Source organism: Cuculus canorus, chromosome 7 (assembly GCF_017976375.1).
Source record: "Cuculus canorus isolate bCucCan1 chromosome 7, bCucCan1.pri, whole genome shotgun sequence".
Classification (NCBI taxonomy): Eukaryota; Metazoa; Chordata; class Aves; order Cuculiformes; family Cuculidae; genus Cuculus; species Cuculus canorus.
The window spans coordinates 30,215,607-30,240,070 of NC_071407.1; the positions used below are offsets into that span (position 1 = coordinate 30,215,607).

A 24,464-nucleotide genomic window follows, 5' to 3' on the forward strand; every position below is an offset into this window, starting at 1 on the left:
TTTATCCCAAGGCATGTACACCCTTCTACTCCTAGAAAAATGAATTCATGTTTAGCAGTTAAATCAGTATCAACCTGACCTTTAAACACATCAGTGTTTCTTGGAAAAATATTATGGCTGAGATGCCTACTGTGGTAAACAATATTAGCTGCTCCAACCCATTGTTGAGCCATGCTGTGCGGAGCCTTATCAAAATAAGAGGGTGGAAACCGGCAGGGACCACAGATTTTCTGACAAACTCCACAGGATATGAAGAACAATGTAAATGTAACAGTACTGGCAGATATATTTCTATATTACTGTTCCAGAGATAACAGCTAAGGTGAATCATTTCCCACCACCTACAGTACAGAATTATTTCAAATTCTGAAGGGACCATATTTATTTCATTGGTAGGTAGCAATTTACTTAGCTGAAGATCATTATATTTATGTGTCTGTAAAATCCTCACAATAATTATATATCTGAGCTGTCTCAGAAGTGCTATATATATTCTCATTAGTCATGTACTTCCAAGGATATTATCATTTTTTTTCCCTTCAACAACCTTTGCAATCTGAGTGTGAAGTACTGCACTGCATATGAACCTCAATTCTTATAGTTTTCTTAAACTCCAGTTTAATCAAACAGCAGGGTGGCCTATATTCAAATGCTAAGTGTGCTATGAAATATCTTCTTTTCCTTAAATGACTGCACTGTAGAGCTTATTTAAAACAGACCACACTGTGCAGCAAAACAGAGGAAGACATGGGAAAAAAAGACCTCTGTTCAATATTACTTTTGCAAAACTTTTCCAAAAAAGGTCATGAAAACATTTAGAGCAGGGTAAGCAGATAAAGAGGAGGAGGTTCCTTGGTTCCAATCCTATCTTGGCCAAGTTGTTAATTATACCTCTCCAGGGTGGACAGAGGTCCATTTATTCTCTTCAATGCACTTCAGAAGTCTCACGTGAAAAATATCTTCAAAACAAAACAGTGTATGAGTCCAAGTCTAAGTGGTAGTCCAGGTAGCTAGAGATTAACACACCCAGCAAGTACCATACCCCTGAGCTGCAGAACACACTGATGTTAAAACTTCCACCCTTCAAACCTGGATGAATTTACCATGCTTTCCTTTACCCCACAGCTCATTGAACTCTGCAATGGTCCTGCAGGTAATTTTTTTTTTTTTTATTCCCTCCTTTTTAAATGCAAGAACAGGAGAAAGTGCCAGGCTGAGAGTTCTGGAGACTGAAGGTTCCTTGCTTGTGGCTAACATTAATACTCCACCCTTTTTCAGAAAGTTTGAGCCAAAGAAACCAAAGAGCTTTAAAAATATTAATCACCGACATCAGTAATGTCATTCTGACTAGCTTATTATTAGCATGCCTTCTACAAGCAATTAGGAAGTGGCCTCAGTTCTATTTTCCTCTACCATCCTTGCCAAAAAGCAGATAGGCTTTGTATTTTGTTTTTCCTGGTTTGGCTGATGAATATTTCTTTTTCCCTTTTTGAAATTAACCGAGTACAAGCAGATGTAGCATAGAACTTGTGTGCAAGGTACATCAGGTCATAACAGCTACTCATTAGGTAACTACCCACCAAAATAACAAATCACAGTTAAAATAAACAATAAGCACACATAGAAGACTCAACATTATATCTTACACATGCAATGCAGTTAGTGACAGTGGACAAAGCACGCACAGCCAGCATAAGCTTGTTGTAGGCTAGCAGCAAAGTACTACAATTGCCAAAAATCAGGAAGGAAAAGGTTAGACGTTGAATTGTAGCTTGGACTAAATAAGCTAAGGTTGAAACAAAGATGAACAGCTCTCACTCCTCTTGCTGGCTTGGGAAATTTAGTAGTGAGAGGGGCAATGAGGAATATCTTGCCACTCTAAAACATGATTATTGCACACACAGTTATGCTGGCAAAACACAGTGTTGCCAGAGGCCACCATCCTCTAAAACGCAGAGTGGTTGCGGCACAGGGAGGTAGGCAAACATGTACCAAGCACTAGGCAAAAGAGGTAAAGCAGTTTAAGCAAAGAACATCAAGAGATGTTCTGGCTTGAAACATCAGTTCCTCTTCATCCTCAACCCATAGTTGCAGGAACCTCTGTTCTTCCCTTTGTCAAATACACTCTTAAATGCAGGCGTTTGCCATGAAAATTAACTTATTTTTAAAAGAAAACTCTCAAATCAGATCACTGAAGAAACAATTTGAAAAGCATAACTACAAAGTTTCCTATAAACCATCCTTATATCAAAGGAAATTCAAGAAGCAACTGACTTTGAGGAGCTCACTCCACCCCCCCCACCTTATATCTATCTATAGGTATGGAGATAAATATATATATATAAACACGTGCGCGCGCATGATCCTGTTGACTTCAGTGGGGCTGCTTCCATAAATAAGGAGTGTAGTTACACATAGGATGCACCATTTCTCTTCAGGTGAGCACTTATTCCCACCAAAGGCATAGGGTTTTTAAGACTCTAAGGTTGTGAAAACAAGCATTAAGCAGATGTAAATAAGCATCCCTGGGCGAATAGACATACCCATTGTGAAACCCACCCACAGCAAATTAGTAAGCCTAAAAGATCCTCACAGTTTGAAACTATGGTTCCTAATCTATGATTGCTGCCACATTTGTTTTATTATGATATAAAATAAATATCACTCCTTTAAACTTTTCACATTTCTAATAAATCAGCTCAGAGGAGATGACTCTCACGAGAGGATTGTGCCTGTGGTTAGTGTCCCACAGATACACAAGAGATGCAATTATGCTAGAATAGCCAATTCTACCGCTCTGACACGACTTATTACTTGACTAGGAAACAGGGAACTTTTTCAACTGAATTGCACTCTGGCTTTTCTACCACAGATCTTTCTCGTCTCTCTTTGCTTTTACCTTTGGTTTTCATCGAACTCTGTTCTATTTTAATCCTTTGGTTATTGATGTGCCCACTTCTCGTGTCTGTTTTGTACTTGCTATGAAAAAGCATAGCTTCAGAATAAGGTGAATAGTTGTTGCTGATAAGATTTGCCCCATCACAGCTCACTTATTAGAAACTTGTGGTTCAGATTAAAGGAATCTGCAGCGTTAATTTGAGCCATATATTTATAGGGGTTCTTAACCGTAGTGGTGCAACCCCTCCCCCCCAAAAAAAACAAACCTAGGAAATCATCAAGTCTCTTGTCAAAATGTTTATTTTTGGATGCATCTTCAGACAGTAATGTTCCCTGTATCATAATGTACACATCTGATAAGGGATTAAAAACACAGAGGACAGCTCTAAATAGGCATCAGTAATCATTTGCATGATTTGCTGGCATGTGAGAAGAGCTGAGCTTCCACCACAGCTCACGCCCCTCCTGAACAGTGCCTCTGCTCTGTGGAGCCACAGGTATCGATCACTATTTTGGCCACACATCAAAGTCACAAAATTGTCCTGACCAAACATCATTTCTATCCCTTTATAACATTACACTTCCATTGCCCTACAACTGATTTTCATTAAGTAACAAACAGCTTTGGCACAGAGCCCATGGATCCTGCTGCCTGTGCTCTGGCATCGGCTGGAAAGCGCACGACAGAGCAATTGCTGTTGCAGGATTAGGCCTTTAAAGGTCAATTAATTACCTGCCTTTCAGGAACATAAACCACCTTTAAAATCAACAAAGCAGACAAAAACTATTAGAAGATACATCCAACATTTATCTTTTCACTTGTTATCTCCAATACATGAACTCATTCTTATACTGTTTGCATTGCAATGCATAAAATATTAACATTAAAAGGCTCAGGGACTTCCAAGAAGGAAAAAAAAAAAAAAAAAGACTAAAACTACTTTAGATTCAGAAACATTTCATCAATATGTAGCATATTTGCATACTGGAATCAGAGACTCCTGATTACGCATGTTTATTGATTTTCGCTTTGTTTTGATTAATGATGAAACAATGATACATCTTGTGAGGTACCAGGGCTTGAGGGAGCTTAACACAATACCAACGGTTTGTATTTTAAGAAATCCTATTTACGCAAATAAGAGGACATTCACATGCATTTTGCTCAACCATGGTTGTAACAAAGCTCTAAAAACACTTTTATACTTTGGATAATTTGAGGAGGCATGTTTAATACAGAAATGCTGCATAACAATTACTTTTTTCCTTCATTATGAATGACTTCTATTATATCACCTTGGACAAAAGAACAAGCTTAAATTCCCACTGTGTCTAATTTATTATTACTGCGGAAGATATTGTTTTGTGTCAGAGTGCATAAAATATTTCTAGAAATCTATTGCAAAAATCCTACTGGGGGGAGTTAAAGAGGAGTGGAGAGAAGTAGGGAATAACAAAATGTACTGGCTATAAAAGTTTTTGCATCTTCGTAAGAGAGCAATGTTGGCACATTAGCCTGCAGCCATGCCACTCTGGAAAATTGGAGAGGTTCTCATTATACAAAGAAAGCTGTAGATATTCATTATCAGAGTGCAAAGCAAATGCGAAGACAAGCTTCCTATGTGCAGTGTAGTAAGTACTTCAACAGTTGTGACAGACTTTGTGTCCTAGATACCAACATTTGGACCACTGGGCTGAGATTATTCTGAATTTATCCAACAAGACACCTGCATATCAAGATAAATAAAATCATCAGATGGCCTGTGTTCTGACACACAAGTTACTCTTACAGATCTCAGCAGATCTGTATTTGCCTGTACAACAGCTGTCATATTGGCTCCCGATATCTACTGTGGCAGTAAGGTCAGAATCTACATAGTTTAAACATAAGAGCAACCAGCGAATAAGGGAGAAAACAGAGGTGATGAGGACCTTCCTCCTTAAAGGTATAGTCCCAAAACTATGTTTTCGGCCAACTTGATAGTCCAAAGCTAAGTTGTAAGAGAAGCATACAAAACAAAATTGTCCACTCCTACAAGCAAGGATTGACCCATCTGCTAACAGATCCTGTGACAACTTATTTTGAGAGCACAGTAGGGTTTGCTTTCTGCAAGCTGTTGGGGCTGGGGACAACAGAATACTACTCTTCAATATCGTCCTAAGAATATTGGCTTTCAAAGCAGCTTAGAGCTCCTTCACGGTGCAGGAAATCTGGTTGAATCCCTTCTGCAGGTGCTACTGTGTATTTGGAGAGAGACTCAGCCAGTCTCAGAGGGAAGAAGTGGGGTCAGTTGAACCACTGTCAGAAATGGTCAGGCTGCCACACAGTCATTCCTGCATCCGAAGGATCGGATTTGTCTTAGAAATTGTGCCTCTTAACGTCTTTGGAGCTTAACAAGCCCTCTTCTACTTCAGGGACTTCGTTATAAGAGACAGATGAAACGTTCATATTATTCTTTCAGCTCAAGATGATGGAAATTTTTCTCCACTTTAAGAAGAAATAGTATTGCCCATTGAAAGCCTTCATTCTACAATCATTACAGGAAAGCAGGACTCCCAGGTTGCAGGACAGTCTCTACTTAACAACTCAGCAGGGATCTCCCTTTTGTGATGCTCAGGGGTCAGGAATAACAGACCCAAATGGATAGACTGGAGAGATCATAACCATTTTCTGAGACAGTTTTCTCAATCTAACAGCCTGTCAGTGGAGACCTCGGCACAAGCTCAGTTCTTCAGAACCCATCACTGTAGTGAGCTCCCTCCCAATTACTCTGGAAGGGATCATCTAAGCCATGAAAGTACACGCACACTTCTTCCTCTAACAAAGTAAGTTTCATTCATTGTTCCACTCACTTGAAAAGGCAAATATGGACTGAATGAAATTTAAAATTCCATAAGGAATTATTTAACGTAGAGGCTAGAGCTCTTTTATACTTAAGCCTGAACCTAACCTGATGCATAAAGAAAACTGTAGTATAAATTATAATATAATGAAAACCTGATGCTAGAAAAATAAAAAGTTGAATTAAATCTAAGTAGGAAACTAAAGAACTAATTTTGTTAATTTGCTGGATATTGACAGTGATTAAATAAGTAACTGCACTCAGATTATAGGCTATCAAAGGCAAAACAAAAATAACTGTGGATTGAAAAATCTCTGAACTTTGTAAGCATCAAAACTGAAGAACTGGGAAAAGATATTTAAATCCACAAAATCCATACAACTTACATTTTGATCCAATTCAAGTAACAGTATTTCTCTAACATGATTGAGAGCTCACCGATACCAATATAAACCTGATAATTCAACTTGCTGCAGATCTCACGGTAATGTAAAACTTGCATACTAAAATCCAGCCGTTCAACACATCTGCCCTCCTATGGCACCCAGCTGAACTGCATGCTGCAACAATATTTTTAAAATTCAATGTCAATTCTGTTCCAAATGATAGCAAGCATAATTTAGAATGAAAATTAATGCCACACACACAGAGAAAACTTTCACAATAATGCTTAAAAGTTAACAATGCAGAGTCTAACACTTAGATTAAGCATTTTTAATGGAAAATATTCTACTTTGATATCAGTCTTCCCCTACCAGTCCTCTTTTTTTAAGTCTTTAAACCTGGTACTTAACTCCATCCATGAAATATTACACAATATGTTGATCATGCTGGTTTTTAATTTCAACTCCACTAAAGATGCATTGTTAAAAGGAATCACTATATCCCAGGGGAATCAGGAAATTAAGCTTTATTTATTGGGTTCTGACTTTCCTATAAGTAGATACAACCATATACCATCTGAGGGGAGGCACAGCTTGAAAAAAGAGCACTGCCAATGTGCCACTGGGCCATTGATTAATTAAGCAATAAGATGAGAAGGTCTGTTGCTTAGGGTCATTAACGCATGCCTAAAATGGCATTTGAGGCATGAATGTCTAGTTAGCATTATAGAACCTGATCCCTCAAGACTTTGTCTCAGCACAGTACTTGATAATTCTGTTGGTCTGTTCACATAGGAGGCACTGCCATTTGTAGCTACTAGAAAATACTGGATAATCTAAACATAATCTTTATTTTGAGGAGGGGAGAGGGATATGAGTGAGAGATTTTTTTTTTTTAGATTTTAAAAAACCCACTACCATTTAAAAATAGCACAGAGTTATCAAGCTTCTCTCTTGTTACACAGAATACTGAAAGAGATCACAAAAACATGCAGAATGATTATTTTCTTCAGGTAATAGAGTGGCAGGCAACTAGATCTCTAACAAGTCTCTAAATACTCTATATCAAAGCTATGCACAGGGAAAGAAGTGCTGGTTACAGTCTAGGAGTCAAGACACTTTCATTTTGTAGCTGTGGCTTTGCTGCTGACTGAGCAGTCACCCTCAGTACTGCACGTCACAGTTAAGTCATCTGCAGAATGAGTACTGTGACTGTGACTCCTTCACAGGGCTACTGTAAGAATTAATTAATTGCTGTTAGGGTAGTGCTTTAAGAACCATATTACTATTTCTAGACATCCCACAGTAAGGAAAATAAAGATATTCCCAAGATTCTTCTGATTTTCTGAATCGGTTTGAGTAATCTGGAAAAATGATCACTCTACAGACTTTCTGCGAGAACTGCTACGTTTTGTATGAAATAGTAAAACACGGAGCTTGAAAGAAAGCACAAGGTTTTTCTCTAGTTGAGCAGTCTGAGCACTCATCCGTGAGCAGGCAGACTCGAGTTCCAGTCCTTGCTTCAAATAACATCTGCTTCAAATTTAAAAGCCATACAAGGACCCCAATCCAGGCAAACCCTTCTCTCTGGCGAGTATTCTAACCCCTGGACTAGACAGTCATGCTCACTTCTGTGCACACATGAATTTTCTCTTGACGATTTAATGAGCATCTAAATATTCCATACACATGAGACAGTTTCAGGAAGGGGAAAGTAAAGAAAACTTAAACTGCTGGGTAATAAGCCATAACCGTCTCCCCAAAACAACGCAAGCACAGAGGAAAGAAAAGAACCCATTTCAAATGGGTGTTGTAATAATTAAGCTCTTACACACAGAGAAGATAATAGCTGCTCTTCATATACATTCTGAAGAACTTGATGTGGTTGAGTACTCTCACAATTTAAAGCATTGTGCAGACATCAGAATAATTAATTTGTGGATCTTTTCCCCAATACAGGTTTGAGCTTGATACCATCAAGACTAAGGCACTTTTGACTTGTCTAGAAGCAGCATTTTAACCACCCATGGAAGACTCCCAGAAGCCGTGTGCTTCTAGCAACTGCCACCAGATTAAGAGGAGTTCAAATACATGTATTATCTCTAAATTCTACACAGTTCACACATGTGCTGCTTATGGAATCAGCTGCATAACCCCACAAAGAAGAAAAAACGTAAACTCTCCCAGCTTTGTTTGTTTGTTTATTAAAGCCCTGGTTTACAGACTGTCCAGATGATTTCAACTCATTGTCTTCAGGAGAGACTAATGTTTTGAGAATAACTACCTATAAGCAGGCTGAGAGATGTTCTTCATTCACCTTCAGTAATATAGGCTGAACCTGGAATAGCATGACCAACTTTGGGCTGCAGAAAAATAGGACAGGATCCAGTAAGAGATGGGTCAGAGGCACATGACTTGTGAGGAGAGGCTGAAGAAAAATGGGTTTGTTTGGTCTCGTGAGGATGAGGCTAAGACCAGTCTGTGACTACTTGAGGAACAGTCACAAAGATGAAGTAGACAAACTTGTTGGTAGTGCCCTATGATGCAGTAGCGGGCAGCGGTCACAGAATGCAAGCTGGGAGGTTCAGGATGGATATTAGGAAAGTATTGTTCCCTTGCACTACATTGTAGTAACAGAATCGGTCACCTGGACAGGTTGTGCAAGCTTCCTCTTTGGAGGCTTTCTAGATGCAGATCAGCAAAGACACAGCTGAACTGATTCAGTGCTGACAAGGGTCCAGCCTAAGCAGAAAGCTGGTCAAGACATGCCCAGAGGTTCCCTCTGAGCAGCGCTTCTTTGATTCTATTAGGCTGCAACTTATCTATTTCAAGCTACATTTCTTTCTGTACACCACATATAAGAGATAATAATTTGAGATATTTCACTTTCAGGTGAATTACAAACTATGATCAGACAAAAGAGCAGGCTGATAACATGCTTTTCATAAATGCTACACAGTACTCTGCCTGAATCATAAATTGGGTGCTTTAGTGGTTCACTCACACCAACTATTGCAATATATCCAAATTAAGGTCAGCAAGGATTACTTCCCTGTTGAACTGGCTTCCCTTTAATTAGATATTCCAGAGATAATGTTTTAACAGCTCATTATTTTATTACTTTGTTGGGTAGGCAGGCATAAAACACGAAATTTGGGATGAGACAGCTCTACATACTCCTTTTCCACTTCAGAGTTAAATAGGTCTCTGGACTTGCCATTTAGGGCTGATTAGATAATAATGCAGCAGCAGGGGGAAGGGTAAGAAAATAATAAAGTTTGCAGACTCTGCTTTAAAGACAGAACTGTCTAATCCAAAGTTTCCACTTAATTTCAGAAATTTTATTTTTTGTCAACTAGCGTGGCCACAGTATTAATAAACATTTCTACGAGATACAGGCTCGTACTTTCAGTTCAACATCGGCACCATCAGTTATACCAATATTTTGCTGAGCTAGGGAGAAGTTAAATCAGTACAAGAACATTTATAGAAGCTTAACATTATCCACACTTCAATCATATCACTGTAAATAAATCAGCACCAGTTTTGGGTTTAGAAAGATGGCCAACAGTATCGCTACTGTGTAACTCTAGCCTAGGAAAGGAAAAAGGCTAATCTTCAGCACAACACCTATATCAAGTTACTTCACTGGAACTAACCTTGAGAGCACATCCTAAAAAACAACATTTCAGCTACACAGAGTGATTTGATTATGAACACAGCAATCAGATTAGCAGCAGATGACTTGGAAACCAAGCTGCTACATCCCCATTGAATTACTAACTCCACAAGCGACAGCACTCCCCCTTCCACCCAACCCTCCCCACAGGCCTGGCAGTTCAGGCTTTAAAGCATTTCTTTAGGCTTCTTTAGACACCAAGCAAACAAAAGGCAAAATTTAAATCTTATCGTACCAAACCAAATCTGTTATCGTACAACATCAATAGTTTGTATATCAGGATAAAAGTTACTATTAAAAGCATTTCACAGGTCACAACATTTAATGAATGAAACGGATGTAAGAGGAAAGCTGATATCTAACTTACCAGGAGGCCACACAGACAAGGACAGCAGCTTTGAGTAAGACCTTTTTCGGAGATCCTACTGATCAGAAACCAGGGGGGGGGGGAAAAAAAAAAAAACACACAAAAAAAAAAAGATAGAAAACACCCCGACTTTAAACAAGCAGATATAAACATGCAGCCACAAGCGTAAGACTGTATTCCAATGTGGCTGAACTGATGGAACCCAAGAAACAAGTCATCTTCAACCAAGGCACAGAAAGTTCTGTGAGGAAATTCCAACTCTTCAGCTCAGCCCTATTAACTAATCTGAGCCTGATGGGGCTCAGCTGAGGAGCATCAACTCATTAGGCCAAAGGAACTTGCAGCTATCTATCGGCCCATCCCCCGGGTACTTTTTTAAACAAATTTTGCTTGAGTTCTGTGAATTTAGCTAACATTTAAATCAACATAAAAGAGACTTCTTAAGAAAGCTGTATAGACAGTCCCTAAGCTGATGTAGGGTCAGGAAGAAAAATGGAAGGCTGCTCATTTGAAAGGATTATAGTCCAGAGCCTGTTGTTTCTGTGAAGAGGTGTTGGCTGTGTCCAAATTGTTGATAATACTGTTCAAGGAAATTTTGCAACAAACCTGCTTGGAGTTTTCTGGGGTTTTGTTTGTTCGTCTTTGATAAAACAAGGTTAAAAGAAGTCCACCTTTATCAGCACCACCTAAAGCATAACATCTACTTCTCCAGAGTAGTCTTTGGCTGAATTAACTCATGCTGATTCTGCTGAGCCTACCTACATCCACCTGATCCTAATTAATGACCAGCTGGAAGCACTTTCCTGCACTGACTAGGAAACTTTTATGGGAGGAGTTACCAGCTACCCTCCCTTTTCTGCTACTCCCTGCCCAGAAGGAAAAAAAACCTGCATTGCAAAAATATTTTAATCCAATACGCTCTTTTTCTCAGAGACATTAATTATCATAAGATTAAACAAAACTGATGGTTTCTATCCCAAATATATAATGCTATGAGTTTCTGGAATCTGACTGGAGTGTTGATCATTCATTTTAAAATTCAGTGTATTGTATCTCATGTTATTTACCCAAGAAACACAGCCAGAGCATGAGATATGTGGGAATCACCTGTTTTGTTCAGCCCAGCACAGTGTATTTCATTTTTTACAGAATTTAATGATCTCCCTAGTTTCTGTTCTGGAATTTTTATCACAATATTGTTGAGAACATGTATTAATCCACAGTTACTTCAAAAAAAAAATTTAATCCGTGTTTGAGCCAAATGTGAAAAAAAAAAAAAAAAGACAGGAAAAAAGAAATCTGGAATCTTCCTATTGTTTTTCTAAGGCATAACAAACTACAGCAATTTATTTCACCATATCCAGTTGTAATGCTAAACCACAGATAAACATTACTAAAGTAGCAAGAATGTGTTTCTTCCTTGTGATGGAGGTCCAACATTGCCCTCTGGAGTATGCCAAACAGCATGGGGTACTTCATTTACCATGTGATTGGCACACACTTCGGTTTTGAATCAGTTTGGAGATGAAATTGTTGGCTAAAGCTCTGGAAATTCTGACTGTAGAGTTGTCAGGCAGGCTGTCTTTACTTTGAGGAAAAATAATTCTTTTTAATAGCACTATGTTACTTGGCTTTGTATCTGTTTTTACATTGTTCAATGATGTTTTGCATTTCTATGTATTGTGCAGCACCCCCAGAAATTTAGTAGGGGGGAAATTAATTTAAAAAATGTTTATGGTTTCAGCATATGCTAATAAAATTGCTATACATTTGGGGAAGTATTTTAATATAATCTATTTTGATGGCATACAAAAAGATCACCCATTGCACGCTGATACAAAATCATGTATGTGTTCACTGAAAGGCAGAAATAATTTCTTAACGCAGCTCATTTTCAAAGCATCTCTTGTAACGCAGGGAATTCTAAGAGTTGAGGGTTTATTTTTCTGTTTATCTTGTAAACAAAGGACATTATCCCATAAACTTATGCTTCAGATTTTTTAGTCGACATTATTTTGCATAGCAACAAGCTTATTTCTAGTATATTTTAAGACATATCCTTAGGGACATATAACTATAAAATCATGAGTTCTTTTCTGATCCAGTCCATCCCAAACTCAAACCTTTATGCAGCCTTCCATTCTCTGCTTAAGCTTTTTTTCCCCTTACTGCCATGAATGATGCATACATGCATACACTCACATTTTGTAAGTGCACACACAAGTACGCAAGTATTGATCATAAAAACCTTTGTTTCTTTACTTATACAACTGCTGTGTTATAACCAAACATTACAGTTATTTTGCAGAGCAGTCTAATGTGCAGCTTTTTTTTTGTTTACTTTCTCCACTGGCTAGTAACCCGCCTTCATAGCCATGAAACCTTACAAAAAGTTTCACTGTTACCTGAACAGGCAGTTTTGGCTCCCTGTTTTGGTGAATCCTCAAGGATCCAGTTCTGAATATACTTCAGTCAGCACAGATGCTGTCAGCTGCTCAAAGTACAGTCACTCGAGGAAGAGAGGAAATGGATTCAAGTTGTGCCAGAGGGAGTTTAGATTGAATATTATGAAAAAAATCTTTATTGAAAGAGCGGTGAAGCATTGGAACAAGGGAAGCAGTAGAGGTGTTAAAAAAATGTGTAGACATGGCACCTTGGGACATGGTTTAGTGGGCATGGCAGTGTTGGGCTGATAGTTGGACTTGATAATCTTAGAGGTCTTTTCCAATCTTAATGATTCTATACCACCTATTCTGAAACTGAAGGAGCTTTTGGATCAAGATGAGGGTCAGCCAGTATCAAAAAACACAAGCACAGTCATTACTTCTGTTATCCAAGTAGAGGTATTTCTCAAAATATGTACAAACATGGTTTTCCTTATAATTCTCTTCTTCATTAAAATGTTCATAGTAATATGTATCTTCAGAGTAACATATGATTGTTGATTTCAAAGGACTTTCAACTGTACTACCACATTTGCTTTGCACGTACATTTATTTCATCATCCATGTGACTAACAAGTAGTTCAGATCTTGAGAAAATGCTCTGATGGTTGTAAGTTAGTGTTATAAAGGTGTTTTTATAATTAAGGTGACTTGTTTGGCTGAGGGTTTTTTTCATTCTCAGGTACAGGTTTGTCAGCGCTACATTTTCCTAAATGGTGTTTTGGATATCGCCTACAAAACGGGGTCTCAGTATTTTGATCTTTGACAAATGACCTCTGGTAAGTGGTTAAGCCATCGTTACTGCTAGAAACTGGTTCAGGAGCCCAGAGGAAGAAGTTCTGTGAGTTCTGTTGCCGTCTCTCTGGTTCCACCTTCTTCCTGCCCAGGCCCTAAAAAAAAAAAAAAAATTGAAAGAAAAATTCATTTAAACATATGACTTGCAATCACAGTTTCACAGATGAATCTTGTTATGTTCACTACCCCACTGGGAAGTTAACGAAGCTGTTACCACAGTGATTTCAAGAACTCATGGTTGAGCTTTAGCAAGTTAAAAATAATATTGTCAGACTTACTTGTATGAACATTTCTGGTTGCATATAAACGGGAAATCTGTTTACCTTCTATCTCTTAGTATTAATAAACTACTTATAATTTGCATTTCTATAGCATATTGTATACTCAAAGCTATTTAGCTACACTCAGTTAAATTAATCTTCAGAGTAATACAAAGAAATATGTTAATAATTTTATGTTCAGACTGCAGCAAAGAAAATGAGATAGACCGTGAAATCTGATCTTCAAAAGTATCCCAAACACAGAGATGGAGCCTGATTTTCATACTCCATAGCTTGCAGGAAATTTATTTGGAGCTATGGTTGGGCAGTATCTCTAAAACTATGAGACACTGCACAAAGTGGACAGAAATGGAGGTTACTCTGAATAATGAATACCAAAAAAAATCTAGGTCTAAGAGAGCCCAAAGTCAGACAAACTTTCATTATCACAATTTGCTGCTTTCTCTCCTGCTCATTAACTTGTGAACTGCGCTATTTCTTTTGCTGCCTAGAAAGACGCCAACAATTTAATAAAATTGGAAAAAACATGAAACTGTTGCATAAACAGAGAAGCCCAAATACATTTAAATTCTATTTAAAGTTGTGGCTTCTGCAACATACATTTAAGCAGATATATTGTAAAGAGATATGGAAAGGAAAATAATACACTCTGGAGATACACTGTGTCCCCCCTATGGATTTTGGTTAAACTTATGATAATGATGAGTCTGAATCAAATATGTGAGACTGTGAATTATAAGTAGCTGAGATCCCTAAAAAGTTCATCACAAGACCACTCACTTTCAGCAGAGTAGTAGGAAATATAACTTGGTACAAAATCATAGTAAGACATAAAACACAGGACCACTAGAAATCACCTGTCAGAGGCCCAAATCATAGGGGCTTTGTTTCCTTTGAATTCATTCTGCCACTCTCAATGACCACATGTGATGCTGTATACCTGTGTCAGCCCCAGAAGAGTCCCATGCCTACACTATTAATAAGAAAAAATGTGTTTTTCTTTGCTGGTTACACTTCTCTTACGATTTTTAGCATCTCTAACTTTTGCAGAGGAGAGAAAAGACACTGTGTTTAATCTCTGACAGACTGAAAGATGAATTTGCTTGATTTTTCTTGGTGCTGTATACTTACAAAATCAAAATACTCTCCTGTATTCTGCAGAGAGTGTCTGTTGTCATGAGCAGAAAATGGGAAATTGTTGTTTGCTGCACTCTGAAAAAAAAAGAAGTTTCATATATCTTGCTTCAAATACCTCTACTAGTCTTAGTTCTTATATCCTGAGAGATGTTGAAATTACAGCTGCCTATGGTCTAACACAGAAGTCATATTCTTACATTAAATCTTCAACTGTACATAATTTTATAGGGGCAATGCAGACCCTCTGTATTTTATTTTAATTTTTATTTTTCACAAAAACATCGTAGGGATTTGCGTTCGCTTGACTTGCTGAATATAGACATGGTTAATATAAAAGTGTTTATTTTCAAATAAGAAATACTATATTCTGTCTGCAAGCAGGAAAATACTAGATATATGTCAGCATTGCCTTCTTTGATTCACTTGTAAGCCTAAAGCTAATTAAAATGAATTACAAAAGGGACCTCAAAACTGAATTAATCTATGATTTATGTACTGAATGTCATGTACACTGCTGGTTGCATGGGAAGTGGAGGAGGTATTAATTGCATAACAAATCTATAATTTCATTCTTTAACATAATGTTTACCCAGTCTCTACAATGAAACTAGAGTTCTAGAAAAAAACAGGACAATGTCAAAAGAACTATTTTTAAAGTAATTTAACATTTATTTTTTAAAGTCTTATTTATTATATATCACTGCCATATTATTAAAATAGTTCAAAATAGAAAAACTGAAAACACTTCTGGAGTATGAGATTGCCTCTGTTCTTTCCTAAGCATTACTCTCCTGCTTCACATTGGGAACTTGACATTTTTTCTGTATATGCTCTAGCGATTTTTACTTTTAACATTGCGGAACACATTTTTCATCTTCCAACTATGATATTCACCTCCAAACAGAAGAGCAAGTTTTAATAGAACACAATTTAAAAAATTCGGTTCAAGAGTAAGTGAATCTGAATCAGTTTTAAAGGTAAATTTAACTGGAGGCCTGATCCAGCAAGAAGAATCACCAAGAAGAAAATCTGCATGCACGCAGTCTGCTCCATGATCACATCTTCGGGTATCTGGTATTCCAGACAGATTCTCTACCTTTTTTAGGTACATGTCACACGTTTACTTGTTTTCTTGGGCAGACTCAACCAGACTGTAGTTCAATGGATAAGTAAATTCAATAGATACATTCTCATATATGTGTTTAATGATAAACACCTTCTAAGTCAGTATAATGTAAGATTTACTAAAATATCCTACTGCAATTACATGTTAACCAACGTTTTAGGAATAGTGTTTATTACTAGTGCCTTTATGCTGCAGGAAAATTGAAAACCAGGATGGTAAATACTGAATATCATCTCTTGGAAGGATTCCTCGCATTAACTAAAGCTTAAAAAAAAATTATTACAGAATAATTATAGGACTATCGTGAAGTCAGATATAAGAGGTAATATAAGCTCAAAGAGTACTATATTTCTGAGAAAATTAATTAACCTCACAGCCAGTGAGTTCCCTCATACAAAGAGATTAGAGACATCCAGCTTTACATGCAGTGAGCTTCCAACACTCTACCAGCACTTTCTGAAAACATAACAAACTTCCTCAGACTGTTCCTGTGATAACATGTTTTAGACTTTAATGCATCTTCATACTCTCACCACTCGCCTCATTTTTATTCTTGATTTCTGACGCATAGGAATTCCACTAATTTTTTTAATAGTGAAGGACTGGTAAGTACAAGGCATAAAACATCCAGTGCACAGTCACACCAGTGTTCATAAATGGTCTATCTAATGTGGTTCTCCTTTTCAGACAGTAGCTAAGAGCAGATATTCCACAGAAAGGTCTAAGTAATACCAACACGACGTATACTCATGTTACAGTATAATCTTCTCCTTTTCTTTTCACTAGCCCTGAGCTGCCCTTTTAAATATTCCTTCCTAGCCCATTTCTGTTCTTCATTATAGCAAAATCTGTGAAATGGACTCCGTGTAATTGCTATGCTTCTAAAATGAAAATAGAAAATATTCGGTTCACAAAGTGCGTGGCTAAAGCAAAGCTTAGTATGATGATAAAATACGGACATTAAAATGTGGTTATGAAACTGTAATATCTTAAATAAATTAAATACTTAAATAACATCTTTAAATACTTAAGTACTGTATTTCGCTTGTTTCCAAAACTGTCCCAAATCTCCTCATTTTCAAGTAAGCTCTAAAAATGTTTCAAATGGGAAGCTTCTAACTTTTTAATGATAAAAAACCCAATCCACACACATTTTGGACCGAGATCGATCATAACATATTCTGGCACACAAACATGTCTCCAACAGCCAGAGCAGCTGGAGGTAAAAGTAAAGGGAAAAGTAACTGATGCTGGAAATCATCAGAGCAGGACTTCGAGCATCTAAAATTATAACTGAGTAACAGCAAAATATGTTTTTTCTTTAGCACAGCTAGCAATCATTTTACTCCCTGAGGCACAAAGTCTGCCAGTCCACTGTGACTGCTTTGCTAACTACTGTTAAGTGCTACTCTTATGCATAACTTAGAAAGTGGTATCTTGCAAAAGGGAGCTCTGTAAATTGAATGTATTGGCACAGTAACTCACCTGCTCCCGAGCTCTGTAAGTGAGCGGCAAACTGTCCTCAGTACACTGAGCTGCTTTTGAGTTCTGGACCTGTTTTAGTGCAGAGCTTGTAGTTGACTCATACTGACTGTCACTCGCTCCAACATGAGTGAACTAGAAAATAATGAAAATTGTGACCATTTGGAAAAAAAAAAAAAAAAAAAAAAGCCAACCCCCAAACAAATCTGATGGGAAATGTGGGCAAAAATGGGATTTTTACATGTTTTTATTGTTTGGATTATAGCAGCACCTAGCGGCCTCTAAGAAACAAAAAGGAGCCTCCCCACAAAACACAAATCCCTACCACAAATAAATACCTCATGATGTAGATCTGTAAAACAGATCTACAGGAAAGCTGAGGAAAGGCTCTTTATCAGGGAGTGCAGCGACAGAACGAGGGGGAACGGTTTTAAGCTGTAAGAAGGGAGATTTAGAGTACATATCAGGAAGACATATTTTACTGTGAGAGTGGTGAGGCACTGGCACAGGTTGCCCAAAGAATTTGTGTCTGCCCCATCCCTGGAGGTGTTCAAGGCCAGGCTGGATGGGGCTTTGAGCAACCTGATCCAGTGGGAGGTGTCCCTGCCCATAGCAGGGAGGGTGGAATTGGGTGATCTTTAAACTCCCTTCCAACCCAAAGCATTCTATGAATCTATGACTGCTTCTTCGGGAACTTTGTACATCTAGCAAAACCACGTATGCGATAATGTCTCCCTATCTCGTCCTGCTGTTGTATGATCGTAGGTTTGAGAGCACAAAACTCTTGAAGAACTGCTGAGCCAAACACCAAGCCCACAGGTTCAGAGCCTGGGGAAGACTTTCAGATGTGCCTCACTGTGCCCAGGGATGCTGAGAGGTCCCAGCCTAGGTCAATCGATGGGGGTTGTGGCACTTCTAGGGGTGAGGGTTGAGGCAAACATCGGCTCGCATTTTCCAGAAGATAAAGAAAATTGGCTAGGGCTAAATATAAAATAAGAGACCTCCAGGCCTGCTGGACAACTGGAAAATATTCCTGCTGGAGTTTGCTTTAGCATGCACTCTCTGAAGGGATGGCCAGGCCCAAAGAGTGGTGGTCAATGGAGTTACCTCCAGCTGGAGGCCATTCACAAGTGGTGCCCCCAGGGCTCAGTGCTGGGTCCAGCCTTGTTCAATGTCTTTATCAATGACCTGGATGAAGGCATTGAGTGCACCCTTGGCAAGTTTGCAGACGACACTGAACTGGGAGGAAGTGTCGATCTGTTGGAGGGTAGGGAGGCTCCGAAGGGATCTGAACAGGCTGGACCGATGGGCTGAGACCAACGGGATGATGTTTAACAAGGCCAAATGCCGGGTCCTGCACTTGGGGCACAACAGCCCTGTGCAGCTACAGACTGGGGGAAGAGTGGCTGGAGAGCTGCCCGCAAGAGGACCTGGGGGTGTTGATTGACAGCGACTGAACATGAGCCAGCAGTGTGCCCAGGTAGCAAAGAAGGCCAATGGCATCTTGGCTTGTGTCAGAAATGGCATGACCAGCAGGTCCAGGGGGGTTATTCTGCCCCTGGGCTCGGCACTGGTGAGACCGCACCTCGAATCCTGTGCTCAGCTCTGGCCCCTCACCACAAGAAGGATGTTGAGGCTCTGGAGCATACCCAGAAAAGAGCAACAAAAGCTGGTGAGGGGGCTGGAGAACAAGTCTTACAAGGAGCGGCTGAGGGCACTGGGGGTGTTTAGCCTGGAGAAGGGGAGGCTGAGGGGAGACCTTATTGCTCTCTACAACTACCTGAAAGGAGGTTGTGGAGAGGAGGGAGCTGGGCTCTTCTCCCAAGTGACAGGGGACAGGACAAGGGGGAATGGCCTCAAGCTCTGCCAGCAGAGGTTCAGATTGGACATTAGGAAAAAAAAAATCCACCCAAAGGGTGATTCAGGCACTGATAAAGTTGCCCAGGGAGGTGATGGAGTCACCATCCCTGGAGGTATTCAGAAGGCGGGTGGATGAGGTATTTAAGGATATGGTTTAGTGGCAGATAGGAATGGTTAGATTCGATGATCTCTTTTCCAATCAGGAAGGGCGAACCTCTCTTCCATCTAAGGACAGTGCCACCCTCCTTTTCCCCCGCGGGGGTCGGTCCCGGCTCTCACCCAGGCTCCAGCGCGCAGCTGGCAGGACGCTGAGCGCCTGTTCATGGCCGGGCTGTACGCAGCTCACCGAGGGGCTGCGAGCCCACACCGACACCTCCCAGCCTTGTGCCTGCGTCACTGAGCCTCCGCGGCGTTACAGCCAGAGCCCCGGCAACGCCGCCCTCACCCGGCTTCGGAGAAAGCCGGGGGTGGAGGGGGGGGGGGGGGCGGGGGGGTAAGGGGGGAGTGGGGGTGGGGGTGTGTGTGAGGGTGTGTGTGTATGTGTGTGTGCTACAATCACTGAATGCTACTCTAAAATAGAAGAGAAATGGGGTTCCCTTGAAAAATCAATTACCTCTGCACAATAACTTCACAATCTTAATGGTAATATAACGAAGGAGGGCCGTTTTTAAGGAAAAAACACAAGGACGTTATGTGTATTATTTTTAAGCTGTAACTTCATGCTCGTTTCACAGTCCCTTACACACATCTTGAGGGCACAAACAAGATTTGTTAAAAGAACCCTGACAGCACCTTAAGGGCATTTTTGCCTTTGAGGATGGACTTGCAAATGTTGTTACAGTATAAAAAGGATATAAAGCTACTGGAGATTGTTTAGAAGAGGGACACAAAGTTGAGAAGGGTTTGGAGGGGAAGCCGTATGAGGAGCAGCTGAAGTTACTCCATCTGTTCAGCCTGGAGAAAACTGAGGGGATACCTAATCATGTTCTCCAGCTTCCTCACCAGGGAGGTGGAGGAGCAAGCGCTGATCGCTGCTCTCTGGTGACCAATGATAGGACCCGAGGGAATGGCAGGAAGATGCTCCAGGGGAGGGTTAGGTTGGATATTAGGAAAAGATTCTTCACCCAGGGGGTGTTGGAGCACTGGAGCAGCTCCCCAGGGAAGCAGTCACAGCGCCAAACCTGACAGTATTAAAGAAGCATTTGGATAACACCCTCAGACACACAATGTGAACATTGGGGCCGTCCTGTGCAGGCACAGAAGTTGGACTCAGTGATCCTTGTGGGTCCCTTCCAGCTCAGGACATTCTATGATGTGTCCACACGCTCTGACAGCAAGCACTGCCCAGGAAGGGGTGCAGGGAAACACACTGGGCTCTGCATCTCTCAAGGAATTTGGGATAGCTGTCCTGCTGGCTGGCAGACAGTGATGGACTGTGGTCACTGTCTGCACCCTGCCGCTTGTCCTCTGGCCAGAAAAGTCCAAAGTTCATTCATTTGTATTACAACACAATCCCTAAGATGGATGTAGCAGACTTGGTTTTATATAGAACATTTTATAACGTTATTATAGAGGGGGAAGTGGAGAACCAACTGGAATTTAAGGCTTATTTCACAGAAAGAAAAACTGAAGCACAGAGCCCTTGCTTAATGTGAAATAAGCCTGTGGGTGAGCAGAACTTCTCCCTAATCCAAGCAGAAACCAAGACCTTGCCTCCCAGTCCTTGACAGCCTGTAAGCAACATGACAATCATTTGGGAAGTGGCCTGTTTTCCAGTATGTTGATATTCAAGGCTAACTTGTGCAGGAATCATACCATGGCTGGCAAATGGACCAAGAAAAAATATGGCACTTGTATTCGTTAAGTATGAATGATTCAGTCATAGCCATTTATTTTAAAGGCAATTACAAAGTTTCCCATTTTACTGTCAGACATTGGCAATGATATTTGGGAATATCAGCTGCCATCACAGAGATTTTCAAGGCTTTCTTCTAAATGAGCTACTTTGTTTCTCTAAGTGTCTGTTGAGGTTTTGATAAAACAGATAAGAGCAATTATTTGGATGTTATTATTAATGATGCCATGCTGCAAGTAACTTTTCAGTTCAACACTAGATAAATCACTTTTATAATGATTTACAGAGGCAAATGTAAACATTGCTTATGAAAAAATAAGCTATTTCAGATAATGCAATTTTGGTTAAGGAGAAGAAACAAAGGCAAGGTCAAGCAGAGAACTGGAGACAGCTCCAAATTAGCAAGAGTTTTCACTGTTGTGAAGTTCATAACAACATTAAAATTAGACCTTGGTAAGTAGTAGAATATGCATAAGATTCCTGGGAAAATTTATACCTATGCCTGTAAGTGGGAAGTATATTCCGTAACAGATTCTGTCTTGCTGTGCGATTCCATGCCTGATAAAGGATGCTTTCTTTGAAACTCCTAAACGAGTCTTACGAGTGTTTATTTGCTGACATTTTTGGTACTAGAAACCTTTTCTGAATTTATGACCTCTAAAAATCTCTAGTCACTCAGCATGACCACAAACGCCATCAATAAGCACCACTGGCCGAGTCCCTTTGATACAATATGCGGAATATTTTGAAGTGGAATATTTTGATTTAAGCTAAAGTACAATTAAGTTTCGTCTAAGCAGTTGTGGTTTTCGAAAGTTAGACAGAATGTCCCCCTGACAGCATGTTTTCCTTAAAACAGTGTTTTTCAGACACTGTCCTTTCTTTGAAGATAATAATGTATTGTGTGAGGAATGATTTGTGCTAAACAGATGCCTTCTCTGTAATCACCTGTTTGGAATCCTTATTAATCTGAAAGGCAAGGTCAGGCAGAGAGCCGGAGCCAGCTCCAAATTAGTAAGAGTCCTGACTGTTGTAAAGTTTCCTAGGAAAATTTATACATGTGCATATCAGTGGGAAATATATTCAGAAACAGCCTTTGTCTCGTTGCACATGATTAATGGAGATCATTCCCATGCTTGATAAAGGATGCTGCCTTCCTAAAACTCAAAAGATGAGGAAAAGGCTGAGTTACTCAACAACTTTTTTGTCTCAGTCTTCACCAATAACTGCTCTCATCGCCCCTCCTGGGTCATGGGACAGACAGCAAGATGGTGACCAGGGGGGTAGACCCCTTCACACAGTAGACAAGGATCAGGTTGTGCACACCTGAGGAACCTGAACATATATAAGTCCATGGGACCTAATGAGATGCATCCCAGAGTCCTGAGGGAACTGGCAGATGTGGTTGCCAAGCCACTCTCCATATTTGTAAAGACATGGCAATCAGGAGAAGTCCCTGGTGACTGGAAGAAGGGTAACATTGTGCCCATTTTTAAAAAGCATAGAAAAGACAACTCTGAGAGCTACTGACCTGTCAGCCTCACCTCTGTGCCTGGGAAGATCATGGAACAGATCCTCCTAGAAGCTATGCTAAAGTACATGGAGGGCAGGGAGGTGATTAATGGCAGCCAGCATGGCTTCACCAGGGGCAAGTCCTGTCTGACCATCTTGGTGGCTTTCTGTGATGGGGTAACCACAGCAGTGGACACAGGTAAACCAATGGATGTGATCTATCTAGACTTCTGTAAAGCCTTTGACACAGTCCCCCACAACATCCTTCTCTCTAAATTAGAGAGAGATGGATTTGATGAGTGGTAAGGTGGATAAGAAACCAGTTAGATGGTCGTATTCAGAGAGTAGTGGTCAATGACTCTAAGTCCAATGGAGGTCTGTGACAAGTGGTGTCCCCTCAGGGGTCCATACTGGGACTGGTGCTGTTCAATATCTTTATCAATGATATTGACAGTGAGATTGAGTGCACCCTCAGCAAGTTTGCGGATGACACCAAGCTGAGTGGTGTAGTTGCCACACCGGAAGGATGGAATGTCATCCAGAGGGACCTGGACAGACTGAAGAAGTGAGGCTGTGAGAACCTCATGAGGTTCAACAAGGCCAAGTGCAAGGTCCTGCACCTGGATTGGGGCAACACTCATTTTCAGTACATGATGGGGGATGATGTGCTTGAGAACAGCCCTGCAGAGAAAGACTTGGGGTACTGGTCCTTGAGAAGCTCAACACGAGCCAGCAATGTGCGCTCACAGCCCAGAAGGCCAACCATGTCCTGGGCTGCATCAAAAACAGCGTGGCCAACAGGGCAAGGGAGGGGATTCTGCCCTTCTATTCCTCTCTTGTGAGACCTCATCTGGAATACTGTGTCCAGTTCTGGAATCCTCAACGTAAGAAGGATATGGAGCTGCTGGAACGGGTCCAGAGGAGGGCTACAAAGACGACTGTAGGGCTGGAGCACCTTCCCCATGAGGACAGGCTGAGAGAGTTGGGGTTGTTCAGCCTGGAGAAGGCTCAGAGGAGACCTTATAGTGTGCCTCCAGTAGCTGAAGAGGGCCTACAGGAAAGCTGGGGAGGGGCTATTCATAAAGGCTCATGGGGATAGGACATGTCGGAATGGGTATAAACTGGAGAAGGGCAGATTTAGACTGGACATTAGGAAGAATTTCTTCACCATGAGAGTAGTGAGACACTGGCACAGGTTGCCCAGGGAGGTTGTGGGTGCCCCATCCCTGGAGGGGTTCAAGGCCAGGTTGGATGGGCCTTGGGCAGCCTGAGCCAGTGGGATGTTCCTGCCCATGGCAGGGGGGTTGGAACTGGATGATCTTTAAGGTCCCTTCCAACTCTAACTATACTATGATACTATGATACTATGATAAAAACGATTCTTAGAGACTTTTATTCGCCAATATTCTCGGTATCCCCTTGCCCACGCTCTCTAACACGGCAGCGCGCCAGCCCTGAGGGTTCCACCTGCCCCGCCCTCCGCGCGCTCCTATTGGTCAGAGCTCGCTTGTCCCGCCCTACGCGCGCTCCTATTCGTCTGAGCTCTCTTGCCCCGCCCTCCACACGCTCCTATTGGCCAGAGCCCTCCCTTCGCTGTCTTCTATTGGTCGGGGATCGCTTGCCCCGCCCTCAGCGCGCTTCTATTGGTCAGATTTCACGAGCCCCGCCCTCTTCGCGCTTCTATTGGTGAGCGTTCTCTTGCCCCGCCCTCCTCGCTCTCCCATTGGTCGGAGCCCGCCCTCTTCGCTCTCCTATTGGCCGTACCCCGCCCGCCCCGCCTCCAGAGCCCCCTGGGAGTTCCC

General features: G+C 40.8%; 1 protein-coding gene across 1 annotated transcript; it reads right to left on the reverse strand.

The window, feature by feature from the left end:
• Positions 1-12,992: 12,992 nt before the first annotated feature.
• On the reverse strand, positions 12,993-19,619 carry TEX36 (testis expressed 36). The gene is made up of 4 exons (XM_009563490.2): positions 19,575-19,619; positions 17,439-17,570; positions 14,822-14,902; positions 12,993-13,504 (listed from the first exon to the last, which is right to left on the reverse strand). The coding sequence occupies exons 1-4, from the start codon at positions 19,617-19,619 to the stop codon at positions 13,256-13,258; spliced, it is 507 nt and encodes a 168-aa protein (XP_009561785.2). The 3' UTR covers positions 12,993-13,255.
• Positions 19,620-24,464: the final 4,845 nt, after the last annotated feature.